Source organism: Dipodomys ordii, unplaced genomic scaffold (assembly GCF_000151885.1).
Source record: "Dipodomys ordii isolate 6190 unplaced genomic scaffold, Dord_2.0 Scaffold202, whole genome shotgun sequence".
In the NCBI taxonomy this organism is placed as follows: Eukaryota; Metazoa; Chordata; class Mammalia; order Rodentia; family Heteromyidae; genus Dipodomys; species Dipodomys ordii.
In genome coordinates this window covers 34,293-55,410 of record NW_012267418.1, presented here as the reverse complement: position 1 = coordinate 55,410, position 21,118 = coordinate 34,293, and the positions used below count along the sequence as shown (strand labels likewise).

The following is a 21,118-nucleotide window of genomic DNA, read 5'->3' as shown; positions in this document are numbered from 1 at the left end:
CATTAGCTCCCTCTCAGTTCCAAACAAAATATGGCTGGGGAAAATCTTCCACTCAAAAACGAGAGGGAAAGATGGGTTTTTACTTGTGTGCTGGGCCCTGGTATTGTATTCCCCAGGCTTCCAGTGGACTGGCGGCATTGGCAGGCTAGTGTCAGGCATCAGGAGCCACCCACCCACAGAGGGACTGGTGTGGATAGGAGAGTCCCCTGTGGCACAGCTCAGGGACTGCTTTCTCTTCTTGGGGTGACTGGCTTTGGGGTCCCACACGAAGGCCCCATCTGCATCTTGGTGCCAAAATACAAATGCCTGCAGCTCACCTCCCCCCACCTCTCCCACACACCAGGGGCCCTGGCACCAACCAGACCAGCCATGTGGGGCCTCCCAGTGCTGAGCCTGGAGGTGAGAAGCCTGTTCCTAGGTACATCACCAACTTCTGGGAAGCTGACCTCCCAGGTGCCAGCACCGAGGGTGCCTCAGGGGTGTTGAGGCAGAAGTGGAGCTGAAGGAAGCGGCTCTCACCCCTGGCCACCCAAAGACTCTTGCAAACCTCGCAGGGTGGTGGTCCACTCTGCTTCATGCTGTAAACCTTTGCCTGCCCAGCCCGAACTTCCAGCCAGGCTCTGCAGCTCTTCTGTAGCCAGTGTTCAGTGATGTTTGTTTTTAGGGGGGTGGGGAAGGAAGGGGGAGACACATCATAGATGAGAAAAACAGCTGTTTTTAATAAATAGTTATTTATTCAAGTTTCCGCCCTGATTTTGAAGTCTGTTGCTATGTGTTTCCTTCTGGCTGGAGCCTGATTATGAGAACAGGGCCTCACCACAGGCAGAGTGGATTCCAGCTCAGCTGAGTGTCCAGACATCAGAGGAAATGAAGAGTATTGCTCAAATGAGGAGACTGGAGCTTTATTAAAGAAACACGAATGCCAGGAAGTCCAGAAAGGGGTGCCCAGGGTCTTCTGGAAGCAGCTGTGCATCTCCTCTGGCTACTCCCCTCTCCAGCCTGCCTCAGAGGCCATGTGGGATGAGAGGAGCCGGAGACTCTCAGCACTAATAAGGCCCCCCCCAACCAGGTGTTCTGGAGTGGGTTCCCCAGCAGGTGGAGCGGACTAGCAGGCAGCAGTGTTCTGTGCAGCCAGCAGGGGGCAATGTGTGGCCACTGCCAACAAGTCACCAGGCTCTACGTTTCCCTTAAACAGCCCTGGACAGGAAGGGAGGCCATCACAGTAAAACAAGTGCTCCACACAGGTGGGGAGCTGGGGCTCTAAGGGCCCTGGAACGGGCATTCTAGGCTCGATGCAACATGTGGCTGCAGGTCCGGCCTGAATTCACTTCTGTGAGAAGCACCACGGAGGAGCTGGTGGCTACAAGACAGGCCGGTTCTCAGCCAGCACAGGACTCCACTGAGATCCCGGCTAGGGAGGCCATGCCTCCAACCTGAGGGCCCTATGGTCACCCGTTCTAATTTCTAGCATCTTCCCTCTAGGACATAAGTAGCCCATCCACCTAGGGGACAGCTTTCTCCCCTCACCATTGAGCTAACACCCGCGAAGGCACATGGACCCAGCATTCCCCTATGCCCTGCTCCCAACCCACCTTCCAAGCTGAGGAACCCGCTGGCGGGCAGGCAGGCTCCAGCTTGCCTGCCTTCTACTTGCTGCTCTTGGAAAACCAGCCCTTCTCCCCCATCCTGCTAGCAAGACAGGCAGAGGGGCTGGGTCTCACCCCAGCTTCTCCCTGCCATCTCTACAGGGCCCACATTTCCTCTGAGAGGTCTCCGGAATGGGGCAGGGGTGAACAGTCAAGGCAAGTGTGAACAACGCAGCACCAGAGGTCCGTGCCCGCCCCTCGCCTGGGCTGGCAGCAGGCCAGGCTGGCTGGCACAGGCCCCGTGGGGCCTACCGCTCTGAGTCAGAGAAGGAGGAGGGCTTGGTCCACCTCCATACCAGCATGTCCTCCCCAGCCACTCGGTGGGACTCTGTCTGGATCCGGGATTCATTGGAGGCCAGGAACTCCACGGCGCGGTCCCAGACGTGTTTCATGCGCCTCCTGTAATGAGGGGTGGGAAGCAGAGCTCCAGGGAGGGCCCTGCCACTGTTCTGGGCTCCTGCCTCCCCTAGGACAGCTTCTTTCCCTTCTCCCTTGCAGCCGGGATGCAGGCCCCATGTGTGGGAGTGCATGTGGCGGGGAGCGGCAGGGTCACTTGGAGAGGACAGTCAGGGGACAGGTTGGGGGTGCAGGGGGTGCAGCTGGCTGGCCTAGACAAGGCCACACTGCCCTAGAGACTGAGCTGGGAGGATGCCCACCCCTCCTAAGGGTCCAGGAGGAGGCCACCATCACAGAGCGGGCTACACCGCACCTCACGGCCCATTCACAGGTGACAAACAGGCTGCCAGCTGCTTCGTTGGCTCCCCCTTTGCCTCACCGACCAGCTTCCCATCTCCCTCAACTTTCCAAGACAGGCCTTCCCTCACTGGCCAGAGCCTACCACCCAGCTGGCGATCCTTCTGTGCTGAGAACTTGGCCTGGGTGGCCTGGTCTGGGAGATGGATGGGGGTGCTGAGAGCCAACAGGGGTACGGGACAGGCTCAGATGTGGGCAGCCATGTGCCTGGCCAGCAGCTCTTGACATCTGCGCTCAACCACAGGGCCCGGGCTGGTTCTGGCTACACAGGTCACCATGCCATCCTGTTCTTATTCAGGGGAACACGTGTGGGATCCGCACTCAGAGTGTACTTGTGCTAGACATGGACTGAGCCAGGTCAGCCACCTCCTCAGCACCCGTCTCCTGTCAATTAGGACTTATCACTGCCCAATACCCCCCTTTCCTTATGCTTATCTGACTCCCTCTAGAACAAATGCACCAGGAGGACAGAGATGTTGCTTCCTCCACTGGCTGCTGTGTCCCCAAGTCAGCCTATGGTGCACAGTAGGCAATTTGTGGTATCAAAGGCATAGGGCGGCCCCACTTCACTGTGGTCCTCTGCAAGGCAGCAGAATAGCTGTTTTATAATAAGGACAACACAGCTCAAGAGGGGGGAGAGAACTGTCTGTGGTCCCGCAATGACTCCCAGCAGGGGCAGGAATCAGGAAGGAGCTCAGGTACATGGAGTGGCTCCCCTGAGAGCTGGGGACCAACAGCAAGCACCTCTCAGGGCAGCACTGGCTGACAGTGGCTCTCGCCAAGCTTCCTACTGGCCACTTTTTGTGGGGGAGCATGGCAGGTGTGAAGCATCCCATGTTAGGAAACTTTTACATATATTTATTTTTGGTGGTGCAGGGAATGAAACCCTGGGACTCATGCACGTCAGAAAAGCAACGTCCTATGCACGCTGGTCTTATGTAAGACTGCCTCCAACTGCATGTATGTGCACATGTATGTCCATGCATGTGCAGGAACCAGGCCACAATACTGTAGGGAACAGGTATTTCTCACTCTGGGCCTTCCTTGCCAGTGACTGACTCATAGAGACAAGAAACTGACTGGCCTGTGGCACCCCAAGGGGGCCACTGAGACCACTGAGGTTTCTCTAGTGTGCAGGAAAGCCACAGTGTCGAGGCACATGTTACTCTGGCAGCTCCTATCCTGTAACCATGCGGAACCAGCCTGCTGGCAACATCCACAGGGGACGTGTATCACAGAAAGTGGGCCCACAGAGCTGGCTACTCTCTGTCCAGACCCCCCTACCCCTCGCTCTGAACTCCTATTTGTAGGATCAATGAGACCCTCCATAGCGGAAGACCTGAGAGACCCACAGCCCATAGCATGGCAGCTGGCATTAATACTGAGGGTGTCCGTGGGAGCCCTGATGCTGCAGCACGTCTCATTCTGCTAAAGAGCTGAGCCCACTCCAGGAGTGGCAGGTAGCGAAGACACTGCTTCTCAGGACTCTGGGAGGAACTGAGCCTCATGGGTCCAGGCTCTGGCTTCCTTCTGTGGGGATTAGTGGAACCAGGCCCTCACAGCCTCACCCGGCTACAGCACCCCGGGGAGCACTCACCGGCTCTGAGGAGGGATGAGGGTATCACGCACGTGCAGGATGCCCACATAGGGGTAGCGCTCCATATCCTGCTCCCAGTCCACATAGTGGTCCTGGACCACGTCTGCAGAAGAGAGCACAGTGCTTAGTGCGAGGCCTGGTGACATGGGAAGTCCCTTCCCCAGGGGCCCACGCACCTATAATCTTCTTCACCATCTCATACATGGCCTGCTCCTCCTCTTCCAGCTTCCGCCATCGGTACTTCAGGAAGATTAGGAGTCCCCACAGAAAGGCCAAGCCTTCGAGGGAACGGAACACCATTAACTCCTGGCCACTCAGAGGCTCAGCGCCCTGCAGGGGGTGCTGTGGGGAGGGCGAGTGCCTGAGCACTGTGGGGTCAGATGCAGGGAAGGACGTGACAGGGAGAGGCTAGGCTATAAAGCAATCCCCTTCCTCTGGCTGCTGTCACCAGAGGCATCCTCAGCCATCTGGGTCCTGGCCCCTCCCATCCTCATCCAGATCTTTCATCTACTCCCTTGTGAACATGAAACAGCGTTTCATATATGTATACACACTGGGCCTTTTGTGTTCTGAAACGACTGCCGATAATGATTCCCTGCCTGGTGGTGTGGGAGAGCACGGTGTGCGCAGAGGCCTGTGGTGTGCAGCACCGGCTATCTCTGAGGTCCCAGGGCTCTGCCCTGGCCCTTTGTCTCTGAGGTCCTGAGGTCTCTGTTCAAAGGCGGCTTCGATGCTGGGAGATAAGACCTGCTATCCCGCTCGGCCCAGCACCCCATGTCCTCTCTGCTTTTGGAAGGTATCTGGAGCTCTCCAGGAGATGTTTCACTGAGGAAAATTAGGCCATGGTCCTGCTGCGCACCTGCCTGGAGCTGGTCTATATGCTGGGATTCTGGAAGACCCATCAGAAGCAGCATGGCCTGGCGCTTGCCCGGACCACTCCCTCTCAGAGAAGTAGACAGTCTCCCCTGCCCCACATCAAGGACATTTCTAGTTATCCTGATGCTCCCGCCACTAATCTCCAAAGGTAAAGACAGCCCGGGGCAGAGGCTGACTTGTTCATCTGCTCTGTTTTATTAGACAGACCTCAGGTTCAGCAGACAGAAATGAACCCTCTGGCTGGGAAGAAGCCATCCCTCATACCCAGGTAGGCACTGAGCTGGGCTCCGGATGAGGGGGCACAGGGCGGTGGCCAGGACTTACACCAGAAGAAGATGAGCACGTGGGTGACGGCAGTGAGCAGGGCGCGGCTCAGGCGGCAGCCGACGCCCATCCGGGGCCGGGCCGACTCCAGGCAGACCACCTTGTCCACAGTTGTCACCAACTCAGATGGGTCTTCTCCTTTCAACCTGAAATAGGTCATAGGGCTCCCAACATGTCCCACAGGAGTTGGAGTATAAGCCCCACACTAACCAGGAGGGGAAAAAGGCAAAGGAAGGAGGGACCAGAGACCTCCACCAGATTACAGAATAGGCTTGGTATCCTGGTTGTGCTCTTTCCAGAAATTTCCCACATTGGCTACTTAGAAAGAAGAAAGCTTTAAAGACGGCAGCAATCTTGAACCCCTACCGTTAAAGTGACGTCCCCCTCTGTCGGGTCTTTGACAGCCTCTCTCAGCGTGCAGAAGATTAAACTGTAAATTGGATTCCCACCTCCCAGCATAGCGCAATGGAAATGTTTACTGAATCTCTAGCTTCGCAATGGCAAGGCAAGAACTGAAAGACAGGCTCTGGGAGGTTGTGCTTTTCCTCCGTGATGAGCTGGCACATGAGCTGTGCAAGTGTAAAGATCATGGGGCTCCAGAGAGGTTCATACTGAACGGGAACCACCAGGCCATTGGAGGCCAGGTCCCTGCCACGACACCTATGCCATGGTGTCAAAAGGCACCAAAAGCTGGGTAACACTCACGCTGGAGACCTCTTCCAGCCCCGTGATTCAGGGACACGATACTGTGCTCTGGAATGGCTGGGATCTGGTGGCCTGATTTCTCAAGATCCACTTTCAGCACTGGCCCTTTGGCCCAGCCACCTTCTGGCTGCCTTCTGCAGCACGAGGTGAGTGTTGTGGTTCTGGGTTAGCCCTGGCGCATTGCGGACCCGACAGTCCCTATTCCCCTCTCCTCTTCCAACACAGGGAAATGAGCTCAGCACTCAGGGCAGCTGTATTTTAAGCCTCTGAATCTTAACCGTGCCTTGCATCCAGTTACCACGCTTTAGGCTGAGCTGTCTGAGGGGTTCCACTGGATGCACTGCTGATGGAATTAGTAATTTGGGTGGATTAGAGAGGAATAAACAAAACCCTAGAGCATGTGTTCTATCAGCAGTGGAGCTGGGCAGAGGCAAGGGGCTGCAGCTCTGCTAGGGCAGGGACCCCAGGGCTGCCTGGCTGTGGGCTGGGATGCCCCTCCCCCACGGAGCAGCTGCACTAGGCCTTTCACTCTCCTGAAAGGGCTGTTATCTCTACCAACAGCTCTGGCCAAAGATTTAAAAAAAAAAAAAAAGTAGGGCAAAAGCTGCTTGGTCAGAATAAAACCAGTATTTCCCAAGCAATTTCCATACTGGGTAAAACCAACATGCAGAATCATTTCATCTGCAAATGAAAACTTGAACCCCAGGAGAGGAAGTACAGAGAAGCTCCTCCTCCAGCAAACTGCAGCCAGTTACCTGAGGCAGGATTAGCTGGGATACTAGGCTATAGCATCCCATTGCTCCCTACTCTTCAGCCTGGCTCCCAACCTAGCTCACAAACTGGCTCGGTGAGGCTTGAAACTCACACCTGAGACCCTCTGCTGAGCACAGGAGGCAACTGATGGGAGAGGACATCGGTGCAGGCGTGAGGCTGCTGCTACCATGCCACCCATGATGCCCGCCCACACTCACCAGATGCCCACATCCTTGTTGCTGCTCAGGATCCAGGTCAGGGCGGCTTCAAACTTGGCGGAAGAGCTGCTGGTCACATTCTAGGGATAGGAGAAGAGATTAGTTTTGCCTCTGGCGATATAACCAGAGATCATTCCATGCTGGATTAAGGAAGCCCTCCCTCTCCACAGACTCTAAGGCCTCATTCCACTAGATACACAGCAAACTGGCAAGAAGACAATTTGGGTGAGGAGAGGCAGGAAGAGGCTCGGCTAGAGGAGGTGATGCAGAAGCATCCCCAGGAAAACAGTGCAGGTCTGAGGTGGCCTGAATAGCATCATCTCCAAGTCTGAAGCCCAAGGCCAGAGAGCTGCAGTCCATCTTCACGTAAAATGCAAAAGAGCATCAGGATGGGGTGGAGGCTGACAGCCAGTTCCAGCTGTGTGGCCTCCAATGCCCCTGACCCTCTGTAAGTCTTGTTTTTCTTATCTATACAAAGAAAATTGAACTACATGATCCCCGAGGTTCCTGCCAGTTTCAGAGTGCCATATTTCTACCACCTAGAGGCCGTGCAGAAAATCTAACAGAACCCAAGAATCTGAAGGGAGTTACATGGGCAGTGGCAGGGAGCGGGGGTGGGAGGGTGGGGGGAGTGGGGGGGGGAATAAACAGATTAACTGTGTCTCCTTAAAAGCTGCTGGGGCTAGAACCTGATGGCTTACATCTGTAATCCTAGCTACTCAGGAGGCAGAGATCTGAGGATCAGCATTCAAAGCCAGCCAAGAAAGGAAAGTCCTTAGGATTCTAATCTCTGATTAACCACCAGAAAACTGGAAGTAGAGCTGTGATTCAAAGTGGTAGAACACTAGCCTTGAGCAGAAAAGCTTAGAGACAGTGCTCAAGCCTCAGGACCAAAAAAAAAAGCTGCTGGGAAGGGCGAAGAGTGAACAAAGGAAGCGGGGAAGTGGGTCTCTCAGCAAGGGCCACCTGCAGTGACCGCTTGGCTGAAGGAAGGGGCTGTGGGGGTCAGGACAGTGCCATCTGCTCCCGGCTCTGGGGCACAGTCCCCTCTGTGCTAAGTACTAAGGCTCCACTTAGTTTATTGATCAGCTCTAGAAGCCTGGGTCCTTTAGATGTAAGATCATGTCATCTGCTAATAGGGATAGTTTGACCTCCTCTTTCCCTATGGCTCCACTGAGTGTAAAAGGAAAGAAAGAAGGGAAGAAAGAGGAATGACAGGCAGGTAAGTAGGCAGGCAGGCAGGCACAAAACAAATAGAAAACAAAAAGAAAAAACCCACAAGGCTGAAAGGATCAATAGGAAGGCAACCACCCTCTCAGGAATGCAGAAGCCACAACCTACTTACTTCGAGGTATTCCTGGGCTTCCAGAACAGGAATGCATTTGCTTTTTAGCTTCTCTGGATTGCCACACTCAAAATTGCCTGGAAGAGAAAAAGTCACATTCAAATACTGAGAAGAGGTTAAAAAGAAATTACTCGGAAATGGACTAAAAATGCAGCAAGAATCAAGCCATCAGCTCTAATCAGGAGCATGTGGCCCAGTGCTCCCCAGCTTCTGTGGGGCATCTTCACTCCACAGCAAGATCAAAAGCCACTTAGCTTGGATCGATTCCAGATCATTAAAACCTGACCTGCAAAGCAGTGCGGCGATTTGCATTAAATGACTAAAAAGCTGCCCAATACCAAGGTCTGTTTGCAATTGATCCCTAAAAGGATCAGACAGACAGCTCAGGAAGGGACGGGAACAGCACTATAAATAAACACAGCCTGGGAAAAGATACAGCAGGGAGGCCAGGGGCACCACAGGGACTCTGATCATGACACAGGCTGGCAACCTGAAATGCCTGGCCCATTGTCTCCAGGGGCCCTGGGGGAAAGATGTCCAGAACAGACACAGGAAGCAGGCAGCTGTGCTGGGTGGTAAGGCCTAGGCTAGTAGGCCCAGAGTAGTGCTGAGCACCCTAAGAGACCAGTTTCCACCTAGCATGGAGCCTCCCCTGCCCAGGCTTCCAGGCCCAGCACAAGCCCTCAGCTCATGGAGACCCCTCACTTAGCTAACTTGGGGCAGAGTTGGTAGCTTGCCATAGCCCTTGGCCCTCCTTTGCATGGCTATGGTTTACTGCCATGCGCTGCATCCTGTGGGTCAACTAGATTCCTTGAGAGCAGGGACAGCACAGGGTGAGGCACATACAAGATCCCCGACACTTACATACGGCCTCCCTATCCTTCACCTGTTCTACCTGAATAGGGGGACTGGCCAATATGAGCATCTGTGGGTTGGAGGAGAAAGTAGTAGAAGGTATTATTCAGTTCTTCCCTGAGAATGAACTCAGGCCTGTCCCCCAACACAGCCACATCCTCCACTTCAAAGTTGGTTTGACACTGTGTGGATCTCTTCACCCTTTTCCCCAGGTTAAGGTGGTTTCTCCCATCATTCTGCACCCACCGGTGCAGAGGCCCCTGTCCTCTTCCAGTTCACGTGTTTTGTCAATAAAGCTTTAAAATGAGCCTGCTTAAATGATACTGTGCCATTCAAGCTACTGCTGCATTTGTCTTTCTGGCATCTGCTCTAAGATGCCCTGGTTCTTCGCGCCTATCAGATCAAGCTCCAAGGGCCTGGTACCCATGACTATCCACATTGGGACCCAACCAGTATTGGCCAACTTCGTTCCTTTTTTCTCTTCCCCTGTAGTTAGCTAGGCTCCCCATCCCTGTCCCCTTTTAGTATTTGCCTGCCTCTTTGGCCTTTCCCTCTCCACATCCACACAAGCAGTCCCAGCTAGCTGGCACAGAGGTTCTCTTCCCTGTGATACGTTCCTGAATGCTCCAGATAAAAGGCAGCATGTCTCCTGCAATGTGTGGCCTCTTAGTTCTTGTCCAATCAAATCTTTTATCATCCAGTGGCCAGCGCAGTAGGTGTCTTTCTCTTCATTGCATCACAAAAGAACTCTGGGTAAGTCACCTCAGACCCTACGTGGCTAGCACAGAGCCCAGGCCACAGCTGATGTCCAACAGGAGGAGGAGGCAGGGCCACATTTCCCTTCCATCTATCTCAATGAAAGCTATGTCCTCCCAGCTGCCTCTGACCTGAGGGCAGCAGGTACCAGGGCCCTCAGTGGCACAGGCCAGGACCACATATGGAGGGTAAGATGAGAAACTGCTACTGCTGCTCCCTCATAAAGCAGAGCTTTCTGACCTCAGGGTGCACACAGATCCCCTGGGACTTTACCAACTCCAAAGGCTAGGATTAGATCTGAATGAAGCTACATTTCCAGTAGAATGTGATGATGCTTGGACCACAGCCAAGACACAAAGCTTCAGATGCTTAGTCAACCTGAGTGGGACTTGAGGCTAGAGATGTCACCTGTACCTGACATCTCGAGGGGAGAACACCAGAGAGGAACACTAGGATGACTGTGAACATGGGCAGGAGCCCAAGGCCTTTGCTCCCCAACCATCTCCAGGCTCCTCGTATCAGGAAGGAGAAGCTGGCAGAGTGAGGCCTTGTAAGACTGACCTTAGGGATAAGGACCCTGAGGAGGACCTAGTTCAAATCACTCAACCTTGGCTGCCCAATGAGACTCCATAGTCCTCAGCTCATCCTCAGATGTCTCCCATGACATCTCCCATGACATTTCTTAGGCTGAACTGATCTGCCTGGGTCAAGACCAGTAAGTTAGGCCCAAGCATGGACATTCACTTCTGTTGTCCACAGGAGAACACAAGCTCTGAGAAGACTCACAGCCTGGACCTTTTCTGACACCCACACAAACTGCTGGCATCCCACAGAATGGAGTATATCTTGCGCTCCTCAGGCCCCTGTGGCCCTTAAAGAGAAGTAAGGCCAGACATGTAATGTCCCAAGAGAAAGCTCAAAAAGGGATGAGGGTGGAGGTGGGAGTGAGGCCTGGATTCTGAATCTGTCTTCTGGGGACAGTCATGGTGGTCACAGCACAACTAATCAGTGGCTTGGCGCTACTCACCAGCTTGGATGGCCAGGAAGTTGTAGAGTTCATGCAGCAGCTCCAGCAAGGCTGCCTTCTGCTTGGCCTGGCAGAACTGAAAAGGCACAGGACAAGCAGTCAGCTTTTCCTCTCCATTGTGACAGCCAGGAACATCTAATTTTAAAAAAAGCAAGTTCTGCAGAGCTTGGGCCCAGGGAGATAGGTGATAAATATCAGGCTAAATGACTGAGAAGGACACCGTGACGGTGCAGGCAATCACAGGTAGACACAGTGACTAAGGAGACCCATCTGGGGGCTCTGGGCCTGCACAGTACCATTTGAGTAGAGACCAGTGTGAGGGGCCAATGAGTGCAGCCCCCCAGCTTCCTCGGAGGAAAGAGCCATGGCGGCGGGGCCTTGCAGAGCTCATTGGTCAGGGCAGAATGTTAGGGACTGCGGGCTTGTCAGGCCCACTCCTACCCCTTTATGGGGACCCTGGGTGGAGAAGGGGAGCCAGGCCTCATCTGAGAAAGGACAGTGGTGAGGATCTGGTGAATTTCCATACGAACCACTCTGCACGGGCTGACACCTCCTCAAGGACACAGGACCAAGGCACCAGATGACCAGATGGCCTGATTAAGACAACCCATCCCAGCCTGTCCCCACACTCTCAGAAGTACAAGGTGAGAAAGAAAAAGCCTAACAGTCATGGTGAAGGAAAGAACACTTAGCGAATGCTCAAATGCCCGTCTTGGCTCTGGGTGAGAGGCTACCCCAAGGACACTTTCAGCCAGGGCTCCGCTAAACCCAAGAACCATGTTCCCGGCCTGATCTGGGGACTACGCTCCATGAAGTTAGCCCAATAAGCCAGTGTGGCTATTTCCCAGGCTCAGCTGTGTGCTCAAAGGCAGGCTGGCTTACAAACAAGGAGTATTTGGAGTCTGAACTGTCTAACAGAGGCCAGAAGCCATCTGCTCACCGAGCATGTCTGGCAGGGACCTAAAGGGGCTTGTCTGGGCTCATTCAAGTACAGCATGTCTGTCCAGCTCCGAAGAGGGCCAGGGAGCAAATGTGCCATTTAGTTGGGGTCTGACACATTTAGAGAGGTGTCAGATTTAGGGCGTACAAATCTAAACCAGCAAACACTTTTCTAATGCAAAAGGCAAACCAAACTACCATCAGGAGACAAGATGAGTTTTCCAGAAAAGTTACTTTTTCCTGGTTTTCCTTTCAGTCTTTACAAGTCAAGCTTTCCCTTTGACCACCTATGTTTCTAGGCTGCTTCCTTTTATCATCAACCACAGCTTTTGTGATAGATGGCAAATTAAACTTATTACTAATCTGTTTGGGCAAAACAATTGGAAAGCAAAGACCTTTGGTGGATGAGTTCGATAAATGAGTGTCATAAAACACCCCCAAAATATGACGCATCAGAAACCAAGGACAAATGAAACCTGGTTCTCTGCAGCAGGATGCCCTTCATTAACATGGGCAAGCGTCAGTGCAGGGGCGTCTTGATGACCACACGTCATTTCTTTCTTGGCCCTGGGGCTGTGTAGGCCCAGCACTGCACACTTAATAATTAGACTACTAAGTCATGCCCTCTGGCAGCACACGACTTTTCCGGTAAGATTTATGACCTGAAAATTTACTGCTTTGTATCTTTTCCAGACTACTGCCAGAATCAGCTGCTTGCATGATTCATAAATGCAGGGGATTGCTCCCTTTCCCAAATGTTATTGCTAGGGAGCATTAGGGCTTCATAAAACAAATGGAAACATAGTCTAAGATAAGAGGGCTAATTCCACTGGCCACTCATTTCAAGCTCACCCCTCCAAGGTGTCAAATCAGAAGCACATTTTTAGAGCTTCAGATGTCCACCAGAGAGGAGGCTGTGAAATTGAGAGCTGAGGCTTAGAAACTGCCAGCCTTTCCTCCCTGCACCAGAGTGCTTGAGAGGTCCTTCAGCAACCTACTGCATCTATCTCCCAGGATCAACTTAGGCAGAAGATCAAAGTCCCTGATGTTGCAATTGATGGGAGTGCTTCCACAACAAGCCCAGGGGTGGATCTGGTAGCTCAGTCTATATTTCAAGTACTGCTTCACAGCCACAATTGAGTGTGACACAAACATCACAGAACCCGATGGGATTCTGGTACATTACAGGAAGTGCTCCCCCAAAATGAGCCTATTAGGATCTTCTTCTGGGGAAGTTTACCTCCTAATGGAGGTTAACATCCTCAGGAGGAACAGTAAAAGCAAAACTCAGACTCACCTCATCCGTTTTTCTCTCGCAGTCCACTGGTAATAACTTCACTGAGACCAAGAAAAGAAACAGTTAAAAACAGTGTGGGTTGAGGAAAAGAAAAGACTTCTCTCAAACTCTAGGGGAAGCAAAATATTGCTGATACGAGGGAGGGCACTGGAAAGATGGCATCTCAATGTGGCACTTTTAAAGGGCACATACAAGATGTTGAGAATTTCCCCCTCCTGGGCTAGGAAGTTAGATAGTTGGGTCCTTTTCCAGCTAAAAATGAGCAGCCACTAGTTCTTAGGCAACTAATCACTTAGAATCTACTTCCTCATCCTTAAGATGGGGGTTGCATGGGCCTTCCCTGCTTAACACTTGGAGTTAGGCCCAAACAATATCCAGAAGCTTTCTGAACTATAAACAATGTTAAGCAGGGATTAATACCATCACAAGAAGGGAATCCCAGGTAAAGCCCTATACAGAATCCCAGGACTCTCATCTTAAAAGTATCTCAGCAGTGAGTACCAACTCGATACTGTGATATCCTCTGCCTGGTGCTATCAGTCTGCTTCATTTCTCTAGCAGTTTCATAGGGATTTCCAAAGTTCACTGACTATGCTCTCAGTGAAGAATCATTTGAAAATCCACCTAAGTCTGTGATCCCAGGCCCACTCAAACATCTATTTGCCACAACAGTAGAGGCATAATTTAGCTTTTTTCTTGGACTTCAGCTGTTCGGGCTAGAATGAAAGGACGTAACCTGGACTCCAGGTTGGGAACGGTATTAATCACACTCAGACTTTGGGAAGAATATTAAAAGTTTGCAAATTAAGGTGTCAGTCTTGAATTTATAATGAAACGATCTCTATGATCTCTTGTTAGAGCCTACAGTTAACAGACAGGCAACGTTCCTTTGGGGGAAACACCGATCCTCAGCTATGCAGGATATGTACTGCATGCTACACACTTCTCACTGGTGTGTCTAGTTGTGTAATTAAGTGTGGACAGAAGGGCAATGACAGCATCTTGAATCACAGGCCCTCTCCTAGCTCACTCTGCAGAGTGCCACAATGGCAACCTCCCTCTCCCCCCATTTAGAGCACTTTAACTTTCTTAAAGGTTCTCCTACACCTGATCCACAGGTGGGGCTTGGTGTCCTTTTGAGAATGAACGCCCCTTGTTCTGAAGTAGAGTGAATGGTCTTTTTTGTTTAGAAAGATGGGACCACAGCCAAATCCTACCTGTGGGGCAGTGATATTTGGGGGGAGGGTTCTTCAAAAGGGTACTGGATTGTGAGTGATCAAAAGGGAAGCAGCAAAGCCAGGTGGGGATGGCCTATCTCTAAAGGAGGTGTGGCTTTGTCTCTAAAAAGAAAATAAGAGGTTGGAGTAGAACTTGCTCCCAGCATGTGGTGAAAAGGGAAACATCAGAATGGAGGGTCAGGGCAGGAAAGGAGACAGCGAAGGCAGAAAGTATTGCAGATGCTGAGAAGACGGAAAGCGAGGACTTGGAAATGGGGAGACAGTTGGGGGCGGCTAAGAGGCGCGGGGCTGTGCAGCCTGCGCTGGGCGGTCACCCGCGCCCCCCGGGCCCTCCCCTGCGCCGGCCCGGGACGTACTGTTGTCCTCCGCCTCCTGCGGCGCCGAGGGCTTGCCCATCTTCACCCAGAGGATGCCCAGGAAGACCAACAGCAGCCCCAGGCTGGCCCAGAGCAGGAGCCGAGACAGACAGCGCTCCAGCCGCCGCCCCACCTCGGGTCGGGCCCGCGCCGTGCCCGCCGAGCTCGCTCGCGTGGCCCGCAGGCCGGGACGTGGGTCCGGGTTGAGAAGGGCGGAGGGCGGCCGCGCCGAGGCCGGGGACGCGCCCCACCAGCGTCGGGCCGGGCCCAGGGAGGCCTTGTCGGGCATCCGGGCGTCCTCATCCTCTTCGGAGCTGCCTCGGACGGAGGCGCGACGCCGGAGCGGCGCAGGGCGAGCGGGATGAGCGAGGCCGCGGCTTCCGGCCCAGGAAGCGGCGGAGGCCCCGAAGTCGCCATAGGGCCCGGAGGTCTTGTAGGCTGGGCCCGAGACCGGCGGGGAGAGCCAGGGCTCAGCCCGCACGGGGGCCGCGGCGGGCCGGGCGCGCAGCGGCGCCTCCTCGCGTAGCCGGGCCTCGTCCCGCAGCCGCTCCTGGATCCGCGGTCGGGCCTCGTCCCGCAGCCGCTCCTCGTCGCGCAGCCGGGCCTCGTCCCGCAGCCGCTCCTCGTCGCGCAGCCGGGCCTCGCCACGCAGGCGGCGCAGCTTGTTGCGGTAGACGTCCCGAGTGGTGTCGGTGATGGGTCCTGGCTGGAAGCCCAAGGCCTGCAGCTCACGCCGCAGCTCCAGGTCCGACGGGCCGGCCATGGCCAGGACGCCGCCCCCCGCCCGCCCCTGGCGCGCACCGCACCCGGAACTGCTCCCGCCGGCAGCCGCGGCGGAGCGGGCGGGGCCGCCCGCCATGATGGGAAGGTCAGCCTTGGACGCCATGTTGGGGAGGTCGCTTCTGGCCGCGAGGTCGGCCATACTGAGGAGGTCGGGATGGGTGTTGGGGCCGCCATGTTGGGAAGGTCGGACAGGATTTCTTTATTTCTTTATTTTCTGGTTTCAGAACTTGCTCCACTCTCTCCCTTTCTCCAGGCCTTTATCTCTAGCCATGTTTACACCGGTCCTCTGCCCCCTACGCCGCAGCACGCCGTGACAGGCATCCAATAAACCGTGGATCGAATGGATGTATTGCTTACTGGTTAAAGACAACCAACCCCCTGCCAAGATTTGGAGACTTGATGATTTGGCAACAATGTGTGATCGGATTTTATTTGGGTGGTGGAGTAGACTTCAGGAATGTTCCAAGACCCTGTCCTGACGTTGGGCTGCTTGCAGGCCAGCCTTGGACATACAACTGGCCAACTGAGCACGGACTGTGTGCAGCCCTGGCCCAGGATAGACTCTGCCCCTCAGTGAGCTCCAGCCTGAGGCCCACGCAGCTTCCACCGCGGAAAAAGTCTTGTGCTCCAGTGGGCAGATGAGGGGGTTCAGAGGAGCCTGTTTGGCATGGGCATGGACATTACATTAAAGAGATGGGTAGGGGGACACCCCTGAGGCCCCGTCTGGCCTCTCTCACTGTGGTTTAGGTTATGGGGTCCAGAGCGAGTTTGATTTCCACTCCCAGTTCCACAACTATTAGATCTGCGATTATGTCCAATTAACATCCCTAGTCTGTTTGCCAAAAATCCTGGTTGGGCTGCTGGGAGGGTGAGAAGAGTTAATTTCCTGTAAGGTGTTTAGAACAGTGCCTGGTGCATGCTCATCTCTGTTTATACTTAACTCAAATCTTTGCTACCAGTGCTGGTGCAGAGCCTCCCATTGGGTAGGTGATTTGGTTACATGAAGGCTCCTAGCAGGAACCCCCTAAGGGAAGCAAGGGGAGCTGTAGCAAACGGAAATAGAGTTGTAGATTATTGCTTTACCTCTTCTATTCCTTTCACATCCTTCATCAACTCCCTTTTTGAAACATTTATTACCAACCTAGTATTTCTATCACAGCCCTCCTTAAGTCCTCCTTCTCTCAGAGCCCCCTCTTCCCTGTAGTTTTACCTAGAAGTCCCATTGCTGACCTCCACATCTGTCTCTCCCCTCTCTGGGAACCCTGGGCCATATTCCGCTGTCAGAGTTTTGCATTCCTGCCACTTGCTCTACCTCAGGGGTATCCAATGCTGGCCTCATTGCTGGGAAAATTACAGCCTCTGCTCGATCAGGCTTCCATTGTCAGCCTCGCCTTCTCCCTGACTTAGCTGCTCCCATGTGGTGTGATTTCTCTCACCAAGTGTTGTTTTCCTTTTCTCTGCCTGTGTTTGCATCGAATGCCATGGATTTGATATAGTGATTGCCTAACACATATACCACATAATAGTATTTTATTTCTTTCTGAAGCACTGTTTGCATGACAAATGAGTTGGTAACATTTGTGCAACTCCTTGCAGCTGTGCAGTTCAATATATAAAGAATGAGTCTTTCGGCATCAATACCAGCCCGGTATATTCTAAGAGGGCTTGAAACGGATGCTTAAATGAAGTGAACGGTGCAATGTTCTGCAGACGGATAGTCTATTTCATCACAATGGATCTCAGGGCACTTGAAAAATATGGAGGGAACTAGAGCCACCCCCAGCAGTGGAACTTAGTGCAACAGTGGTACTCATTGGGAGCTCTATCAGCCTTCCAGTGTGGAGGACACTGCTGCTGCTACCTGTACACCCAGGGTCAGCTAGCCCTCAGACCTTCCCTGAACTTTCTTGAAAATCTCCAGTCTAAGACCCAGTATGTTGGTGGTAGTGGCTCTTTGCAACCCAGGGCCACCCTTCCTTTCCACATGGACTTCTGGCAGCTAGTGGCCTTGTTGTCTTCTGGGTCTAACAGCCTTGATCAGCATCTGTGGATATCCAGTTCCCAACCACTCCTCATACTGGGTCTGCTTATGAGCTCCCCTCCGACTCTTCTCAGGTCCCACTGTGGTCTCTCCCTCTCAGTCTTCCCACTTTCTGTCCTAAATTACTGGCTCCCTTCCTGCTCCTTCCCAGTATTTGTTTGTTTGTTTACTTTTGTGCTGATACTGGGACTGAATGCTGTTCCTTAGCTTTTCAGCAAAGGAAGACTAGTGCTGTACCACTTGAGCCACAGCTTGACTTCTGTCTTTTAGATGTTGATTGGAGGTAAGAGTCTCACAGACCTTCCTGCCTGGGTGGGCTTTGAACTTCAATACTTGCTCATATTCAGCCTCTGGATTTAGTCCCTGACATTCTCTGCCCTCAACACCCTTTTACCCAGTTCAGTGTGGTGAGTCTGTGGCAGCCACTTAGCGCTGCTCGGTCACCACTGTCCCCCATCTTGTCAGGAGCTGCCGCCTAGGCTGTGTGGCTTCTCGGTGGTAATCTGCCTCTGTGTCTCCCAGTGGCTCTGCTTCAGGGCCTGTCAGGAATGGAAGGCATCTTTTTTAAGAAAAGGGAAATACTGTGAGGTTGTCAGCTGCCCTGAGAGGCCTTCTTCCCATTACTTTGTGTGGTTTTTTTAAAGGTGGCCAGCTCAGGCTGTGGTTGGTCTTCCTGATTTATTAAATGCAACCAGGAAAGACAAGCCACAGCATCTACATGTACTTAGTAACCACATCCACACATTTAGCAAAGGCAGGAGTTGCATGGAGCACCCTCTGAATTCTCTGAGGCCACCACACCACCTCCTCTCCTACTGACCTCTCTTTGCCCCAGCAGAGCCCCAAAATAATAGGGACCATAAATATTTTAGTGGGTATCATTCTCCTTCATCCTGCAGAAAGCCCTGCATACATTTATCAGGTCTCCAAGATGCCTGGGGATTGCAAATTCGTCCTTGATCCTCAGCTGTTCTGGCCTTGTTTCTAACCACAGTGCCATGACATCTTCCTGGGGGACACTGGACCTTGAGGTTGAAAAGTGGGTGTTACTTAAGTCTCAGATTTTTGTCTTCTCATCTGGTTTTGCTGTGTCTAGGGGTGGGTGATGAGGGGGAAATAGAGTCACAAAAAAGTGCTAGATCAGGTTTGATGGGCAGTTCTGCCATCTCCTTCTAACAGCCTGTTGAAAATGAAAGGAAACGCTTTTTGGCCAAGCTTGCCCTTTGGGTAAGAGTTCCTTTAGAGGCATGGAATACATTACCCAATGTCAATAACAAATTGTGTATGAAGAAAAATGCAATGCTTTCAGAACATTTTCTTTTGGGCTTTGTCCATGATTAGATTATACTAAATTACAGAGTACAGATATCAGGCAATTACTCTGCTTTTAACTATTCAATTTCATGGCAAATCCATGTAGTTCAGTAATTATGGAATCACACCAATGTGGTTACTGAGAAAATACCTCCTCGTCTCCATCTCATGAAGTTAGCGTCAGGTTGCCCTGTTACTGCTAAATGAAAAGCATATTCCAGATCATCCCAGGGCCCATCTCTACCTCTCCACTCTCACAGATGTTCTAGCATATTATTCTGGGTAAACCTCTGGGAAACAAACAGAGGAAGGGATGGGGGACAGGAAAGGTGGTGCTCTGTTCTGCTGGTTGACCTGGGTACTCTCCTGTCTCTGACCCTGGCTGATTTGTGGCTCATATATTCTATAGCTTTAACCAAGACCCTCTTCCTTGTTTTGTGAAAACATGGTCATTTTCTCTTGGTTCAGCTCACAGAATCCTACTTCCCTCCCATCTCCCACTAATTTTAATTTCTTCTAGCGCTGAGCATGTCCTGTAAGCAATCAAGTCTGCTGTCCTGGAAACTAGAGGCACTCCTTGGCAAAACAGAATTATTCGAGCTGATGGTAGCAATCAAACAGTGGCAGGAAAGGAAAACCAGAGAAGAAAGGAGCCGACACTTCTAAGCGCCGGTGGTGGGCACTGTGAATACAGATGTGGTAGCTGGGTCCCTGTTGCAGCTCATTACACAGAAGCATATCGGAGGTCATAGGGTGAGGGTTGGGACAGCTGGGCTGCAGCACTGAGCACTGAACAGTGTTTTTCTGCAGGAAAGACAGTTCACTATACCTTTCCCAAGGGTTGTGCTTGAAAAACCTATTCCTAGTTAAAAAATGTGAACTAACCAGGCATGGTGGCTTGCTTCTATAATCCCAGCTACACAAAAGGCATGGGAAAAACTATTGCCATCCAAGACTAACCTGGGAAAAAGCAAGATTCTACCTGAAAAATATAAAGCAAAAATGGCTCAAGTGGTAGAGCACCTATCTAGCAGGCTGGAGGACCTGAATTCAAACCCTAGTACTGACTGGATGGCTGGCTGGATAGTTGGATGTATGGATGGATGTACAGAAGGACAAGTGGATGGACAGATGGACAGACAGACAGATGGACGTAGACCTGTTGGGGTGAAGTCACTTAGGGAATCCTATTTCTCTTGTTACCACCTATTCCAACCCTGTCCTCCAACCCCTGGGATCTTAAAAAAATTCCCCAAAGGGTAGCAGCTCAGTACCCCAGAAATGGTCATTCTCGGTGATGAGGGAAGATGATCTCATCAGGAATGAAGGAAGGATAGAAGCAATGTCCCTCTTCAGTGACAATGACCAAGATGTACTCATAAACTGACATGTTGAATTGAAACTCCTTTGTACAAGCACTTAAAGATAACTTTAAAAGTTAGGGAAACACAAAAACAAAAACTGTTTCCCTCTTGTTTTTCTGCTTCACAGAATATGTGCCAGGTAATAGGGGAGCTGTGTCTGGGGGAGCTGGGAAGGGTGTTCAGGAGTCTAGATGCATCTCTTCCATGTGTACCTGCAGTGCTGGCTTCATTTTGCCCTGCCTGACCTTCTGCCTCCCGACTAGTGGTGGTATTGTCTAGGAACTTGCTATACCTCTGGGGTTGGTCAGAGTGTGAACCAGAAATGTGTGGGAATGTAGCAGGGCTCTGGCTGGTCCTATGAAAGGCTTGAGTGGCCTTTGGGGATTTCAGAGCACTCCAAACAGGAATGCTTTTTGGCAGTTGGGGTCCTTCCAATTGGTGACTACTCTTGGTGTGTAAGCCCTCTCTCACAGCAGGTGGGCAGGTAGCAATACAGAGGATACAGAGGGTACATGGTGTCCAATTCCCGGTAACCTATGGATGGAGGGAGCAGTGATTTCTATATGGCCCAAGTTTATAAATAAATGAACATTCATTAATGGGAAATTAAATTAAAGAGAAACTTCCCATCCAGTTTTGTTTAGAAGGCAGAAATAAGTGGGTTGGCTGTGCAATTTTGCTGCGGATGCTAGAGCTTGCAGCCACAAGGTGGTAATAATAACAGTCATTTGCTCTTTGGTGGCGCCTCTGCCCTCCGCTCTCAAGGCAGATATCACCACCTTGCTTTTGCAAAGGCTCATTGAGGCTAAAGGGCTGGTTAGAAGTTACTCAGCAAGGGGTTGAATGCAGAGGCCTTAAAATCCTGTAGACCATTAGACCTCGAGCTCATCAGTAAATAGAAAAATGGAGTAGGATTCAGACCAGGATTCCA

General features: G+C 52.2%; 1 protein-coding gene across 2 annotated transcripts; it reads right to left on the bottom strand.

Moving 5' to 3' along the window:
• Positions 1-886: 886 nt before the first annotated feature.
• Positions 887-15,479, bottom strand: Lemd2 (LEM domain containing 2). 2 transcript variants are annotated; one of them, XM_013035029.1, is made up of 10 exons: positions 15,326-15,479; positions 14,686-15,289; positions 13,092-13,132; positions 10,856-10,931; positions 8,218-8,294; positions 6,873-6,952; positions 5,197-5,342; positions 4,173-4,274; positions 3,997-4,099; positions 887-2,045 (listed from the first exon to the last, which is right to left on the bottom strand). In XM_013035029.1, the coding sequence occupies exons 1-10, from the start codon at positions 15,446-15,448 to the stop codon at positions 1,895-1,897; spliced, it is 1,503 nt and encodes a 500-aa protein (XP_012890483.1). In that variant the 5' UTR covers positions 15,449-15,479; the 3' UTR covers positions 887-1,894. The 2 variants fall into 2 exon arrangements, with proteins under 2 accessions (XP_012890483.1, XP_012890482.1); XM_013035028.1 differs by having other exon boundaries at positions 14,686-15,479.
• Between the last annotated feature and the right edge of the window lie 5,639 nt (positions 15,480-21,118).